Source organism: Gossypium hirsutum, chromosome D12 (genome assembly GCF_007990345.1).
Source record: "Gossypium hirsutum isolate 1008001.06 chromosome D12, Gossypium_hirsutum_v2.1, whole genome shotgun sequence".
Classification (NCBI taxonomy): domain Eukaryota; kingdom Viridiplantae; phylum Streptophyta; class Magnoliopsida; order Malvales; family Malvaceae; genus Gossypium; species Gossypium hirsutum.
Window position 1 is genome coordinate 42,747,473 of NC_053448.1, and position 17,997 is coordinate 42,765,469.

The 17,997-nt window shown below is 32.7% G+C and overlaps 1 protein-coding gene across 1 annotated transcript; it reads left to right on the top strand.

The window, feature by feature from the left end:
- Positions 1-301: 301 nt before the first annotated feature.
- LOC107945981 (probable WRKY transcription factor 47) lies at positions 302-5,189 on the top strand. The gene is given in 6 exon segments (NM_001327500.1): positions 302-513; positions 595-651; positions 734-889; positions 2,067-2,471; positions 2,572-2,685; positions 4,596-5,189. Coding segments are annotated over 6 exon segments (1,527 nt in total). The 5' UTR covers positions 302-306; the 3' UTR covers positions 5,184-5,189.
- Positions 5,190-17,997: the final 12,808 nt, after the last annotated feature.

Sequence of the window (17,997 nt, forward strand, 5' to 3'; positions counted from 1 at the left end):
CTTCATCAATTTTCAATATCTCGATTCTTTTTTCTTCCATTTAACGCGGTTCTGTCTCTCTCAAATTTCGTCCCCCACCGTTTTAACTCCTTTCTCCGTCCTACCTCGCCCAGAACTCGCCACGTAGCCCCTCTTTAACAACTGCCACGTCATATCTCCCGCAAGTAAAAAAAACGGCTGGTCCACGCTTACTCTTTTATACTCCTCCTTTCTCTCTTTATTGAAAAGCTTCAAAAAAAAAAACCTACATATTACCCCCTCCCCCCTCTTATTTCTCTAGTAATCTTTTAAATTTCTCGTTTACTCATGGAAAAGCACCACCCTTTGCCGTTCTTTCACTCCGACGACCTTCTCCGCCGTAGATCCGCCGCATCCGACCGAATCCATGATGATTCTAGCGATGATCATGTCAAGGTCAAGCCCCACATCATGGAAATGGATTTCTTTTCTACTGATCATCATCAAGACAGCAAGATTAATACTAATGCTTCATCTTCTTCATTTGATGTTAACGTAAGGTTTTGAATTACTATCCCATCTCTCTCTATATATGGAAATTTAACAGTAATTTACTAAAAATATATTTGTTTTCAGACTGGATTAAATCTTGTCAGTTCAAGGACGGCTAGTGATAAGAAATCCAACACTGAAGTAAGTGTTTTCATTTTCATTTTTTTTTAAGTTACTGAGTTTAAGCTTTGTTAATGGAGGATTGGGTTTTTTTTTGTAACAGATGAGTGTTCTTAAAATCGAATTAGAAAGGTTACAGGAAGAGAATCGAAGACTGAAGAGCATGTTGGATCATATTACAAGAAACTACAATGAACTACAAGGTCAACTATTCATGGCGGTACAAAAACAGGCTCTACTTGCAATTAATAAACAACAGGTGACCAAAAACCAAAACCCATGAAATTTGTTTTCAAATATTATCTTCATCATCTTCCTAGGTGTTTCTCCTTCACGTGGTATTAAAAGAAAATTTGGTTAACGTGCAATGTGCTCCTTTTGATTTCTCTTATTTATATTAGAGTTCTACTCGTAAAAGTCAATTTTTAACCATACAAACAATTAAAATTCGTTAATTCTTAACGAAGAGGATTAATATACTTTTTGAATTAATACACAGCAATTAATTTACAATCCAACTATTAATATAAATTACTCCATAATACTTTGTTGTTCTTAAATTTTTTCATTAAATTCATAAACAATTCTATCTTCAAATCTTCCATGTGCTACACAGAGTAGAAACTAGTATATAGAATATGTGGCGATAGCTCAACCACTTGCCTATATAGCTTTATTTCCAACTCCCCAAATCTAGTACAAAAAAATGAAGCTCATGATCTTAATTATTAGGGTTTCGGTTATTTTTAAGTAGAGTCAGACTCTTAAATAATGAAGCTTTCCGGTGTTATTTTTTTCAAACTCAAGATCTTACCACTTGACCTTTAGTAGGGTTTAATGGTATGCAGCAAGCGTGACTTAATGTTTTATTTTGATATATTTAGAGGTAGTGATGGATGATTGGCTCAAAAAGGAAAACAAGGCAATATTTTTCTTCTCTCATTAATAGAAAGGGATAAAGTAACTTTTGGTCCTAAATTTGGTAACTTTTTTCAATTTGGTCCTTAAACTTTCTTTTGGTCCATATTAGTCCTTAAACTTGGCAAATTTTATCAATTTTGATCTCTGTTGATGTGACACTCTGATATTGTACGACATTATTTCTAGGAATTTAGTCCTTCCACTTATCAATTTTCTAGGAACTTGAAAATATAACACCAACAAATATAACCAATAATAATAATATTAATCGTTAGACCTAAATGTTGAAATCCGAAAAGTAGAACCTAAAATTAAAAATATAAGGACTAAATCAAATTTGTGAAGAGTAGAAAGATTTATGACATATTTTAAATTTTTTATAAAAATATAATTTTTTTTAGGAAATGACGTTACACTTATCACATAGTCCAAAATTGAAAAAATTTGACAAGCTTAGGTACTAATTCCAAACATCATCATGATTAAGGTTTAATAAGAGTTTGGTACTGAAACAGGTGAACAAGGAAGGAGGAGTGAAAGGCATGTCGAGTCATCCCATAATGTCAATCCAACAATCCATGGACCCACGACGACCATCGACTACATTAGATGTGAACGAGCCATCGGCAACTGACGACAAGAGGACAGAACTGTCAGCCTCTTCCCCAGCCAACGCCACCACCTCCACCATGGATGTCGTGTCAAAGGACGGCAACGACGACCATCATCGGACGGTTCAGATTCAAGGGAAGCACGTCTTTGTCGAAGATGTAATCGATCAAACGTGTCAACAGAGCTGGGGTACTTCGCCAAAGAGTAGTCCAATGGTGGATGAGCCAAAGAAGGAAGAAGAACAAGTCCCTGAAGTAGCTTTAAAAAAGGCCAGGGTGTCGGTTAGGGCAAGATCAGAAGCTCCCATGGTAACTAATTAATATTGTACACATCAATAAGAGAATGTATGTCTGTATGTATGCATGGAAATGGCGGGTCTTAGGTTTTCTGTTTTCCTTTTTGGTGCAGATAATTGATGGGTGTCAATGGAGGAAATATGGTCAAAAGATGGCGAAGGGTAACCCTTGTCCACGCGCTTACTACCGTTGCACTATGGCTGTTGGCTGCCCAGTACGTAAGCAGGTACGTCCAAGTCTCTACTTTAAGGATAAAGCAACATTTAGTCTCTAAATTTGACAATTTTCTCAATTTAGTCCCTAACCTTTTTTCACCTCAGGCTATGTTTGATAAACTGAAAAATTAAGTGTTGAATTTAAATTATAAAATATGTTTGGCACATTACTTAAAATTAAGCGTAAAGTATACAAATGGTCACGCGACTAAGCTTGCGTTCTTATTTTGGTCACCCAACTTTAAAACTTTTCAATTTAAGCACTAATGTTTGAATCCATTCTTTGTTTTGGTCACCCGCCATTAAGTTGATAACGGAAAGCCTTTTTCTAAATGGTATAATAACACATTTAGTCTTCAATACTTGCATATATCAATTTGGTCCTCATACTTCTTAATCAAAGCTTTTCGTTATTAAAATAGAGGCATTTTACATCTATAAATTTCTAAAACCCAAAAAAGAAAAAAAAACTTGTCTCAATTAACGAGCCGTTTTCTAAGCCACTTCCTAATACCTATAAGTTTAGCTTGAAACTTTATTTCCTTTTTTTTTTCATTAGCTTTCTTTTAAATATAATATTTTATAACCCTTTGATTGATAAAATTTTGGCTAAAGAAAATAGAAAAACCTTAAAAAAAAGAACACTTTAGATTTATTCTTATTGTTAACAATATGATATTTTCTTCAAAGTACATAGAAATAGTCCTCGAAATTGGTTCTTGAAATTGAAAATTAAAACCAGAGTTAAACAATATGGCTTTGAAAAATTCAATTGTTCAATCAATAATTATATAAGAAAAAAAACCTATAAACATTTAACTCTTCATAAGAAAAAAATGTGAAAAAATTAATCGAATTTCCTTTTGTTACATTGACAATAAATTTTTTAATTTTATAAACCGATTAAGAGATTATTATTTGTTCTATTTATTTTTAATTATTTGTTTTTAATTTTAAATCCACAATAAGCAATATGTATCACTAATAATTTGATTTAGTGTGAAATCAAATTAATTAAAAACTAAAATTATGCTAGCTAGAGTGAAAATCTATTTTTTTTCAAATATTAAATTATTTATATAATTTTGTTATATATTATATTTTTAAAATTTGTATTTTCTATTATTCTTAATGGTGTTTAGTTAATTTCTAACACTAACTTCTTACAAATATAAACAAAACGGGTTGTGTACCAAACTGGGTTATGTCAACCATAAATAAAACAATTAATAGATATGGAAAGAATAAGTATTAAGGACTAAATGTGTTATATCAGTTAGAAAAATAATTTTTGCTATCGATTTAATAGTGGGGGACCAGGAATGAATTAAAACATTAGTCCCTAAATTAAAAAATTTTAAAGTTAGGTAACCAAAACATAAACGTGAGCATAATTGGGTGGTGTCCATTTGTATAGTTTACCCTAAAATTAAATACTGAGTTTGTTTGATAAAAAGATAATATAATCATAAAATAAAATAAAATAAAATAAAATAAATGTAATTTATTCTCGTATTAATTTACTTATTATTTTTTACACTTTTTGTCAAAAAAAATTCCATATAGTAATTTTTATTGGAGGTTATCAATCGTATTTAAAAGAGATTGTATTTGAACTGCACTATCAATACACCACAATTCTCCGCAATGAATAAAAGCAACACTTATTATTTACCTCTTGATTTAGAGATTTAGGGTTCTTCAAATATGAAGACAATATCATAAACATTTTCCATATTCATCGTATCTCATTTTCATCACCTAATTAAATTTACTTGCTTGCAAGGAGGCCTTTGAAGAGTTTATCAATGGCAGTCGATAAAAGCATTCTCATAAGATTTTTGACAATAATTTGGTCAATAATAAAACAAAATTTTGATTTATTATTTCTTTATTGAGATTTAAATACATTTTCTAACAGGTGCAAAGATGTGCTGAGGATAAAAGCATTCTCATAACAACATATGAAGGAAACCACAACCACCATCTACCACCGGCAGCCACAGCAATGGCCAAAACTACCTGCGCTGCCGCAGCCATGGTGTTATCTGGTTCGACCACAAGTAATGATGGCCAACCAAATTCTGGCTATTTCCACAGCTCCTTGCCTTACGCGACAATGGCCACTCTATCTGCCTCGCCGCCGTTTCCCACCATAACCCTCGACTTAACTCAGGGCCCAAACCCCGTCCCATTCATACGTCCCCCGCCTTCTCCGTCTACGTTTCCGTTACCTTTGCATGGTTACCCCAAGCTATCCGCATTGCCGGCAATGCAGATAGGGCAACAACAGCAACAACATACTGCTTCTATGGTGGAAACTGTCACGGCAGCCATCGCTTCTGACCCGAATTTCACTGCGGTGTTGGCTGCTGCTATTTCGACGTTTATGGGATCACCACCACCACCACTGCCGCCAAGCAACAACGGAAACAATAGTACAACAAGCCAAGCTCTCCCTGGATCACCTCAGCTTCCTCAGTCTTGTACCACTTTTTCAACAAACTAGCCGAGCTCATTAAAATTTTGTCATCTTCAACCTTGTTTTGCTTAAGCTTTTGCTAGGTGCTCAAAATATGGTTCAGATTTGAATATGCCTATAGGGGAAAAAAGCATTTCGAAATCTGATATTGCGGTGACGGATTAATATTCTAATGTAAAGATAACGTATATTGTTTTTGTAGAGAATATTATTATACGTTGTCACATTAAGGATAATAAGCTTATTGAAAGCTTAGGCAGTGGGGGGTGTATTTCTTTGTGTGTTGCAAATTATTTTTTGATTTTCTACTTAATTCAAAAATATTTTTATAGAGTGATAAATATACGTGTAATGAAAGGGATTTATATAACTTTGCGGCAATGATACTGTTGATACAATCCTCAACGAGGGGAGAGTAAAGAAGAGAGGAGAACAGTTATTGAGAAGGTCGATTCACCCAGTTAGGGTGGAGAGCTGGAGTTTATGGATAATAGAAATGGAGAGAGTTTGAAGGCCAAGTGATACATGCACGGATGAGTGAAATTTATTAGATTCCAATCATTAAAACTGCTAATTTTTAGGCTTGGGAAATCAGCAGAATTGCGACAACTTTTTGGATGGGATCCTGGTATTTTTGAGTTGAGATGTCTTCATGGCTTTTGAAGATCTATTTCTTCGAAACGCATTTTGAATCACTTAATTTTAAGTTCAGGAGCTCAAGTTATAATCATTTTAGTAAAGACTGCGCGAGCAGAATTTCTGAATGGGATTATGACGGGAATTACGAGTTTCGGGCTTAACAAATCATATTGGGTTTGGGTTTTAGGCTTAATTTTTATTATATATGAGTCCACTATTGTATTTATCATATATTATTTTATTATTTTATTCTGAATTTTTTTATAATTATTAAGGATTTTAAGTTATTTAGGAGTTTTATGTTAACAAGAAAGTTTAGTTTAAAACTATTTCTTGTTTATATTAAATTAGAGTTCTAGTATACTTAAGAGTTTTATTTAGATTTATTTAGCTATCCTATATATAGGCCTTTGCATTGTACACAATTCAGACAATTCATTATTATTCTATTTCTCTTTGAGTTAATAAATTCTCTCTGGGTTTTTCTTTTCAAAAATTTCTCTTGAGTTTTTTTAGAAGAGTTTTAACAATCTTTTTAGATTATGGGGATCATCTTCAAACTTTTTCTTGCCAAGATTTCTATCTTGGAGGGGAAATTAGACCCGCTTGAAGGGGGTTGTGGATTCTTCATGTTTCCAAGGCTTCTTAAGACTTCTACATGTCACGTTCTATCTTTCCATTTATCTTCTTTATCCGTCTCCTTATTATTCTAATATTTTATTTATTATTTTATTTTAGTTATTTATTTTAATTGTTTTTTTTGACTTGGATTCGATTTCATTTCAAGTTTGTGTCAAAATCTAAGTTTCTTTCCGAACGTCTAGAGCCTTAAGTCAAATCCGCGACTTTGACAAACTTTACGATCCGCTTTCGCGTTCATCCTTCTCATCCTTTATCACCGAGGGTTGGAGAAGTATAGAGAGGGTAGACTTGGTATCCTTGAAGAGTCAATCCTTTCTTCATTATTCTTGGGGGTATTTATAGAAAAGGGTCTCATGTAATATGGTATTACCGTGTTGTGCTTGCTTTTTAGCCATCATTATAGGGCTTGTGGGAGGGATGTCTTCAATGAGACGATGATATCCGTGATAGGATAGATCTTGTCATTCATTCTAACTCTGATGGGATAAAGCAGTTGAGCACACGTGATTTTTTGGTGACCAAACAATTTCATGTTTCCAATAAAGGTTGAACCAACTATTGTCCGAATCGTCCTCTCGGGAGGGTGAGCTTACAGGTGATTACCCAGCTTGTTGAGGGTAGGTTTACTGTCCAGGTGCCTTCAAATCTTGTCACGTGTCTTGTCACGGATGAGGGTATAACAATATCTCCCCTCTTTTTGAGTCGAGAGGAAGGTTATAAAGTGGCCTTCCTCGAGACGTTTCGACCTGATAACTTTTTTCCTTGTTGTTTCAAATGGTGACTTTATTTCATGATGGAACGTTATATCTAAACGTTTGATATTCTGTCATAAATGTACTTTGAGGGTTGCATTTCTAGGGAGTGGTGATAATGATGATCAACAGCTTTTTGAGACAAGTGGTGAGTTGCTATTGGATGCCGTTGGGATTAACTCGTATAGACAACAAGAAAAAAAGTAATAGAGAAAATTTGGCACACAAATTTACGTGGAAAAACTCCTCCAATCAAGAGGATAAAAAAACCATAGGCAAATGAGACTTCTGTAATGAGCAAACAAATGAAGAGTACAATATGGAGAAATTTAAAGCAAACCCTAACCTTGAATATAAAGCGCTCTAGCTAAAACACAAAATTCCCTTAAAGCTCTCCAAAACTCTCTCTTAATTTTCTCTTTAATGTTGTTTTATTTCCCCCTATTTTAGGGTTTTTATGGCCCTTTAAATAGGCTAAAACTAGAGTTCTAAAAAGACTTGAATATCTCTAGAATAATCAGAGTTTAACTGGAAAAATTAACCCTGCTGAGATTCTAATACATAACTTCTTTAAGTTTGGAATTCGTCACGATGTCCCAAGCTCCTTATTGTGACATCATCTCTGCTTTGCTTTTGTTTTGAGCGTCATCACGTCATTGTGACGTCGCGTGATTCCTCATCACAATGTCTCCTTTGTTTTGACTTTAGTTTGATAAAAAAATACGAGACAGACTCCATAGATGCTAGTTGCCCTTCGAAACAATGCGTTTTGGAATATAGGTCTATATATATTCAAGGTTGTCTTGTTCGAGGTTACTTTGCCTCTTATTTGTTTGAACTCTCTACAACTGTTGTTGGTGATCTTTTTGCTTTTGTTAATTTTCTGCATTTTAGCAGTTTGTTTGCTTCAGTTCACTTTGAGGTGATTCTTTTTGTCATCGTTAAAGCTACTTCTTGCAATTTTGTTGGAAAATGGTTAAAAGAGATGAACAATCTGGCAGAAGTCAGGGTATGAGTAGTAGTTGCACTGGCTGTGCTCTATCGAAAGTAGTGGCGAAGAGTCTGAAGCCCAGTATGGCGAAATCTAATAAAGCTTGTGCTACAAAGTTCGAGAGGAAGAGTGACGAGCCCGAAATGAACTTTAGCTATCAATATTCTACCACCTACCGAGACATAAAAAAATTGCTAATGTACTACGGGTTACTTACAAAATATCAAAAGCATGAGTTCAGCATTCTAGAAGGGTCATATCATCTTAGCAAGGTGTTTGGCTCAAAATCTACTAGCAGGAGGCCCGAGTTCTTCCTTCCGTTATTTTTGCTTGAAGCAGATTTTACCCTTCCCCTCCCAAACTTCGCCCGGGATGTTCTATATGACTTTAATGTAGCACCAGGGTAGTTGAAAAGTCTCTCTTGGTGGCTACTTATTGGGTTTTTCATTATGCATCATAAGAATGGCCTATATCCTTTTAAACAAATATTTTGCTATATGTACTTTTTGCGGGAGCTAGATGAAGAGAATTCTCTTGGGTTGTTTGAGTTTTTCCCTCGAACACTGGCCCATCATACAAATAACATATTTTATGGTGATGAGGTTACTATGTATGTTGACTATATCAAATACATTCTCGTGGAGCTAAAGTTCGAGATTATATTTTTTCCTATCGAGTGGACACACCCTTCTACTGAGAGATGGTTTTACTATGATGTTCCTGGAGGTTCTCGTAAGCATAAAATAATGAATTAGAAGGGAATATTCAGGGTTCCTCTTGAAATTATTTTGAGAAGTGTTTTCAAGTACTACCTCAAAGTGAAGGGTGTTTTCAAGTTTACTTCCAAGGATATAGCAGATGGTTTCTAGAGCAACGGGGAAGTGCCCTTGGCATCCCATACTTTCCCTTTATACAATAAATCTGGGATTGCTAAGTGTCTGTGAGGGGTAGTCGTGGACCCCATTTCTATATCATAAAATTATGTAACCTGCCTGTGTAATTGGAAATTGCCATTGGGAATTGATCAAACCATTCCTCGACTTCATGATGATTGTTAATTGGAGGCCAGAAAACCCTTTTCTGACAAAGATATTCTTGGTAATGGCCTTTCTGGTAATTATTTCTTCCTGTTATCATGTTACATAACTAAGCTCTTTATTGGTTGTATTGTGTAGGTAACACCTATAACACCCCAAACCCGACTCGATCACTCAGTCCGAGTACTGGATGTGACAACTACCCATTATTTCTTAATAAGTTCCTAGCCAATTATTTACAACCTTAGCCATATTATGTTCTCTTATCTGTTACTAAATTTTCATAAGTAAGAATAACATCTCATTTTAAACAATGAAATAATTACTATTCCATACATGTACTAGGCTCGTGTCGCCAATCCATCTTAAGAGACTCGAACAACTATTACAGCATAATAAGACTTATGAATTTACTACGATTATACTAAATAAATTCCTGTGGCGTGACCTTAAAGGGTGTCTCTCTACATGCATGAACAACTACCACCAAGCACATGGGCCTGGCTATGTCTGACTTTGTCCCCTATCACAATCCTCGAGTCAACCATTGACCCTGCAACCATACATTTCTAACATAAGTTCAAATAAACTTAGTGAGATTTCATTCAATAATGATATTCAAATTCTCTAACTCAGGAGACAAGAGATGAAATGCAAAATTTTACACTCCTTGTGTATCGTTGGGGCACCACGGATTTCCTAGCATAACCAGTGCCTAGCATTCCTAATACTATAGTTGCGGTGTATCGGATGGCGGATCCTTACCATGTCACTCTTATTATGTCCATCTTGCAAATTGGCACATGCTTGAACCTTCCCTCGGAGTAAAACTATTGGGGAATGTGCCCATATTGTAGTAAACATGTAATTATTTTCTATTTATTTGAACAATGAATAAATAAATTTCACATTTCACTGTTATATCTTTTGTATTTATGTCTTTCATATTTTGCATGCATAATGAAATTGTGACAAGCAAATATTAGCTCATTGGTTGTCTAAGTTCAAACTGATGATAAGTAGCATTATAAGAATGTTTACATTGCGAGAAAGACAACTTACTTCTATACATAATCTAAACGAGTTCGTAGTTTCGTAAAAGAATCAAAGTGAGCATTTTATTCAAATATTGAAAATGATTATTATGTTGTCTACAATTCTAATTAAAGAGATGGCTAATCTTGGCTATCAGAGAGTTAACAGTCCCTATGTTGATAGCATAGTTTTTGGCAGCAAATATTTCTTATTCATGTTAAAGAATAACCTGCAAACTACGAAGTCTTTTGTAAATATATTTTGATTTCGCCATCATGATACTTCGTGGGCCTTCTATGCCTATCATTAACCCTCCTGTTATAACGATTTTCTTTTAAGTTTAATTAGTCTCCTTTTTTAAAATTTAACATTTGTAGGATTTAATTTTTAAACTTTATATGGAAGTTATTGATCAGTTTTATAAAATATGTTTATTCAGATTCTCTTTTGTTTTTCCTTCTCCTATCAGTTTTCCTTGATTTCACGTGGGTAATATCTTGTTACCTTCCCTTGTTTATTTTCTTTAGTGTCGTCCAGACCTTGATTCCTCATAGTGACATTGGCAATTCTTTGTTTTCATCGCTGGTCGTATGTGCTTCGAAACTTCAGTGAAAATTGCGAGATACTTAATCGCTGGCAGTCTAGTTGCTATTTAACTGCTAATTTTTTGGAGAATTGGTATTATTGTTGCTGTGTCGGCATCGCATTACAATCACGTATGTGGCACGGTCTCATAAAAATAGCAAACGGCACGAAGCCAAAAAATTCACTATCAATGCCACGCGGCCGTGTGTCAGGCTGTATAGGCCATACAGGCTGGGTTATTTGAGCCATGTGGACCACATGGATGTAAGCTAGGCCGTGTGGGCCACACAGGCTAGGCCAATTGGGTCGTGTGGCCCATTTTCTGTAAATTTTAGCTAGGGCCCTGTTTTGAAGTGTGTTTCGAGGTCAGTGATTCCGTAGGTTTGTTAAATGATATGTATGATGTATGTTTAAAGAAAACTGTTGTACTAATGTGACTGTGTTATTTCTTGAGGTATGTTTCCTTACAATGTGGTTCTGATATGTGAATTTGTGAGCACCATTGATATGTTCTGATTAGTTTAGTATATACGGGTATTGATAACGTACGTTTTGTTCAAATTCCCATAGCATGTGACATTGTGGTTTTTTTTACTAAATTGATTTGTAAATATCGAAATATGATATATTTGTTCTGTAAAGTATGAAATTACATTCTTACTATTCTGATTCTGTATATACATGCCATGTCACATTGCATAGGGTTGGGTTAATATAGTAAGGAGAAAGTTATGGCAGTTTAATTATCTACACTATTTGGTGGTTTAACCACATATCTATTCTGGAAGTTTGGCTACAATTATAGTGGCCCGACCGCACATATCTGTTCTAGTAACTTGGCTGCAATATGGTGGCTTGACCACATATATCTGATCTAGTAGTTTAACTGCAACTCTGGTGGCAATGTCAAAAATTATCTGTTGGTATGCTTTTGGATGACTGAGTTCTAGAAAAATCTTTTTGGTGTGTAGCGGAGTTGGGTAGGGAGTTTACTGAAAAATCTGCATTATGTTTTTCGAAAATACTGCATTGTCATAGCCATTCACGCACATTTTTTCCATTTGAATTTGATGAACTTCTCTGCAATGTTTTGATCTGATTATTATGTTATTTGTGACTCTATTTGAGTTTAGTTACACACTGAGCTTTATAGCTCACCCCTTTTCATTTCACCATTTCAAGTAACCAACAGAATTAGGGTTAGGTGGCGTTTGGGAACTCGGATTGATTTCTCGCATAAAATGGTTAGTTTTGTTAATAAATGAATTTTCTAGACTTTTGGTTTTTGGACTAATTTCTCGGATTTAATTTTGGCTAAAGGTTTTTGTTACTTAGTTAAAGTTTTTTTGCATGATTTCTATTAATTAAAAATGAATGGTGGGCTTTCAAAATCAAATAAACTTAAATTTTTCTCCGATACAAAAATTTAAATTAGGCTTTACAAAAGCTAATAATGTAAGTTTTAGAATATGCACAACCGCAGAATTATATGTTTTCACATGTCGAAATCACGGTTTACAAATATTATCTCCGAAATTTCTGCTGCAAAGTTTTATTCAAAATTACAAGTTTTACGAAGCAACTTACTTAAGTGTTATGATTTCATAAAGTTCGGTTTTTAAAGTTAATAATTAATAAATTCATATAAACGTTTTAAGAATTGCAAATATTTCTATCAAGAAATTGTGACCAGTTTTTATAAACATTAATTTTCGATTTCATAATGAGACCCGTTTTGGAAAGTAAAATTTCAATGTATTGATGTAACCTTCCAAATTTGGTCATAGTTGAAGCCGGATTTGAGGTGTTACATCTGCAATATGTAACATTATTCACAATGGTGGAATTTATAGCCCAAGAAATGGGTAAATGATATCCTTTCATTGGCATTACATGATAGATGAAAAGTAAACGTGACCACGGGTTGTTTGTCTTTGTGATGAATGACTATTTGATAGTAATTGACTTTACATGAAGGAAGATGTAATGGTTACCATGAGATAAAATAAGATCGTATTGGGAGAACATATTTATACCAAAGAGATTAATGATATCATATGAGGGTAGCACACTTATAATAAGGTCATTGGACGCGCATTGATTGAGTAGCTTTCGTAATGATATGTAATTGGGGAGAGTTCAGTCAAAATTCTATAGCGGAATAACTTCGTGACTAAATGAGTTTATAATTAATAGGCGAAAAGTTGAAACTTGTAATTATAAATCATTTGAGCCCTAATTACATATGTTCAATAAATCCCTCCGCTAGCTCGTTGAAACAATAAATGAATTGCATGTAGAATCAAATGGAATTAAACTAATTGGTTTGATGTATTGTTGGTGCATAAGTCCTATGTACTATTGTTGAATAATAACATGACACATCATCATTAAATAAAACAAAAAATAGTGGAGGGCCTATAAATCAATACTAGTAACTTTATTTAAACATAATTTAAATATAATTAATTATAAATAAATACTAAAACCCTAAAATCTAAACTCAAGATCCTAGACGTTAAACCTAAAATCTTAAATCCAAAGTTATTAATATTTATTTATAATAGTTGCGATTAATGTTTAATTATGTTTAAATAAAATTATTAGTATTTATTTACAAATCCTCCATATTTTTGTATGTTTTATTAAGAGTTTTTTAGTTTTCATGTTTGTTTTACATCCATGTTCGAAGTTCGTGGCTACCATGTCCAATAATATCGTCTCGAAAGTTCGAACTTGAATCTCCCTTTAGTAATGTAATGTCCATTCATTGCACCCAATACTTATTGGTATACTTTTTAATTAAGACCGTAAATAGTTTTGGTAAAGACCGTGCTTTGTAATAAATTCTTTTGTTAATAAAAAACATAATGATAAATTTAGTTCCCAATATTTATTTTTTTTGTTAATTTGGTCATTTTTAGCTAAATTTAACTATTAACCTATAAAAAAAGAGTCAATTTGTTTTTTCCTACGAAAATGTTGACTAAAACACTATCTTTTTAATGATGTTGTCATGACAACTCGAATGACAGTTCACATGTACTTCATACTAATACAATACTATTTGTCTTATATATCACATCAATAAATAATTTAAAAATTATAAAAAATTCAAAAAATTTAAATTTCAAATAATAAAAAAAACTTAAAAAACTTAAAAAGATTAGCATGAAGTATACGTGAATTGCTATGCAGACTACTATATTTAAAATTTTAATATTTTAGTTAGTATTTCCGCTAAAAAAAGTAATTCAACATTTTTTGAAATGTTGATGATCAAATTTAAATTTTTAAAAAAAAAAGATTAAGGCCAAATTTAACTAAAAAAAACCAAATTAACAAAAGATGTAAATATTAAAGACTAAATTTATCATTATCCCTAAAAATAAAATTTATTCACCTTTTAAAAAACTATTTTTTAGAAGAAAAAACTCTATTTTAATAAGTAATATAATTTGGTTAATTAATAACATACATATTGTACCAAATAATAATTAAAATTTACACCAAAAAATAACTAAAATTTATTTATGCTCAATTTTTGTTGTGTATATCTTTTCTAAGCATTTTGAACTATTCCATGTTCTGGTTTCATCACTCCTATAATTTCTCAAGTTTATACTTTAATGTATGGGTTAATTGCATCAAATGTTCTTAAATTATGATTTATTTTCTAAACTAATCCTCATACTTCTAAATAGTCTAACCAAGTCCTCAAAGTATTGATATTTTATCAATGAAGCTCTTTTGTTGGCCTTGTAGTAAAAGCTTGGATATTAAATGTTAGTTTAGGGTTTAGGGTTAAACTTTAAACATATATATACCTAATGCATAGATAACTTGTATTTGACATTTTTAAAAAGGCTAATGTAAATTTTGACCCCTAGACTTGACAATTAAGTTCGCTATGGTACATGACCTTGGCTCCACTTTGATACTTGAACATGGATTTTGTAACAATATGATGATATAACACTTTAAAATTGTGTCATGTCATCACTTGAAAATCTAAAAAAGAAAACTATACTTTCATACGAAATGCAAAGTTAAAGAGCAAAATGATAAGGCTGTCAAATTTAGATAGTAAAGTAGTTAAAAAATATATATGTATCAAAATGAACCTAGTTACCAAATTCAAAAACTAAAATTTATATTAACACTTTTTTTAATAAAAAAAATCCTAAATTTTAATATCACGTCTATTTTTTTCAACACTTCATAGTTAAGATGCCAACAATTACCATACACATATGCTTAAAATTTAATCCATTTATTTTAACTATGATCCACATCAAACCCAAGCTCTAGAGACAAAGCCAACAGTGACAGGCACGGGCCTTAACCCCCTTGACCCTATGTTTTAGCATTGGGCTCTCAAAATTTTAAAAATTATCAAAAAATTTTAATTAATATAATAATAATATTTCAATTATATTTTAAAATTTGCGAAACCACTTGAGATCTGATTGATATCTAGACGCAACCGCCCCCTACTGCCAACGAATTTCTGACAAGAACCGTGTCGGCTTTAAAAAATTCTCTATTCTCTGACTTCCATCTAAAACAAAGCCTATACAAAAACCATGGTTACTCGGGGGAAGCATGTTCTTCCATGCCCACGTTTCCTTCATCAGCTTTTAACAAAACAAAGAATTGTTCCGTACTCGACAATTTAAGCCTTATGGCAGCAGCAAACAGTTGTCACCTGTGAGTGTGAAGAAGATAAGAATATTCCATCTCCATTCAACAAGTTCCAGCCATTACAAAGGAGAGTGAAGCACCACATCATTGCTTATCATGTCCAAGTTCAATGAATCTCTTTTGGGTTATTAACGAATTTGACCTGAAAACATACCCAGGTTCATTTCAAGTTCAACTTTAAAAAAAAAAAAACATTCGCTTGTTTGTACCTTTGATGTGACTCCGAGATATCATCGGATTCTAGCTGATTGGGAAAAGTGCAAAATCTAAAATCTATATATAACCCATGATTTTCAACCAGATTAACCCAACAGCCAACGCGGCTGTGGGTTTAATAGCCGGAAACTACTTTCATGTTCGGTTCCGTCCTTGAGTTCCTTCAAATTCTTCAACTATCATTAGGTTTGTTGAAGAGTTTGGAGGAACTCACGGATGCTGCCAAACTTTTCTGCTCCTTTTTCACCATAATTAATCCTCCAACTATGGTTTAGGTTTTAAGTTAGTATTAAACTTTAGGAAATTTAAGTTTTTCATCAAGGGTGATGTGAAGATGTTCAGGTTCGAATTCTATACTTGATGTCATTGATAATGATTTAAGTAACCAGTTTGTTATACATCGATAATTAGTTAACTAAATTGTAAAATGTGTTAAAAGCATCATTATTGTAGGAGGTAAAACTAGAAATTTTATGTTAGGAGTTGACATAAAATTACGTTTATTTAGGCGCAAAGATAACAAATTTATATAAAAAAGAGTTTAAAAATTATTAATTCTTAGGAGGAATCAAAATGTGTGGTTTTATTTTAATTAAGGTGATCATCAAGGTTTTTGTCATGATCTACTCGTGAGTAAATATATTCAAAGCACTAGATTAAGTTTGGAATGATGCGAGCACGAGAAAACCGGGTTCGAAGAAGAGACTGGATTCTTGTAGAATTGTGTATAATATCCAAAAGCTCTAGAACTCTCCACAGTTATATAATATTTAATAGGATAGTTGGGAAAGTTCTAAAAGATAGATCTAGGCCATCCATTAAAATGAATTATAACCTTTGGATCAAAAGGGCTTGCTAAGCAGAGGCTTTCCTTCCTCATTTATACACCTAAGCTAACTTTTCTTGAGCAATACACTTCCACATTATCTCTAACTCTCTCATTCTTCAAAGTGCTCTTTATGTGCTTGTTTAGGTTAAGTGTGCGAAAACTTTTCTAAGCAAGAATTGAATGATGACTTTGGCTTGTTGTCATAGGAACCAAGCCTGACGCCGCACATGACTAGAACTTCAGTCTTGACCCATGACACTTGCTTGCGCCTTTAGATTCACATGCATCAATCAAGTTCTTCTATTAGCCTAGTTATTAACTTGTACATTAAATTATAGGTTAGGTCTGATATGGAGCATGTTCAAAATATGTGGACATCAAATTTTAAACATATTTATATTAACTACATGAATAACTTGTATACCTAATATGTTTAAAAACACATATTATTATTAAACTTTACGTTTTTTTTTCTTTAACACTAAATCAACTTTGTATATGTAATAGGTGTGCATGTACTTAAATTTTGATCTACATGTTTTAAATAGGGCAAAGCTAGAAGGTAATAGGAGCCTTTCCCCCTTAGTTAAACGATAAATGATGAGTGGAAATTTGTAATGCAAATGCACATGTCGTTTAAGTAATAAAGTGATAAGAATATATTGTTCCCACAAGGATCAAATTCTAAGCTACTAAGTACCAACTATTCAATTTTTATCTAATCCATATCAATAAAATAAATTCTAATTACTATTAAAATTAAACTAACCTAATTAAGGATATTTTATTAAACTAAAACAATGAAAATTTCTAAATTTCTCAATCAATGTTAAAGACTTGGAACTTTAACTTTATCTAACTCAGTTAGTCAATTATCTCTTGTTCAATTGTTCAATCTATGTAATTATTAATCCAAGATTCAATGAAATTGTTGGACCCTTCCGATATCTAGCTAAGTTAATCCCCCTTCCCCACTAGCTATATTCCTATGCTAAGCAAGTTGAGTGAAGTCACTAAGAATAAATCTATTAGGTTGATTAGGGCATCATGTATATTCTTATCTTAGCCACAAATTAATTTATTCATCAGCACTACTAAAAGTTAATTCTAATCTATTTTGTCTAGACCTAAACCTTAATTTTCTCTTCCAAGACAAATCAAGATTATCAAATTAATGCAACTTGGTGATCATGTAAGTAGATTAAGTAAGCAAAAAATTGAATAAATAATTAGTAAAGATCAAACAATCAAAAAGAAAATAAATTAATTAAATAAGAAATAGGATCCATCTTTATTCCAAGAAAATAGAGTTTGATTCATACTGAGTTGAGAAAACCACACAAAAAGAGATTCAAAATAAACTTGCATAAAAAAAGTAAAAAGAAATAATCTAGAGAAAAAATAGTTGAAG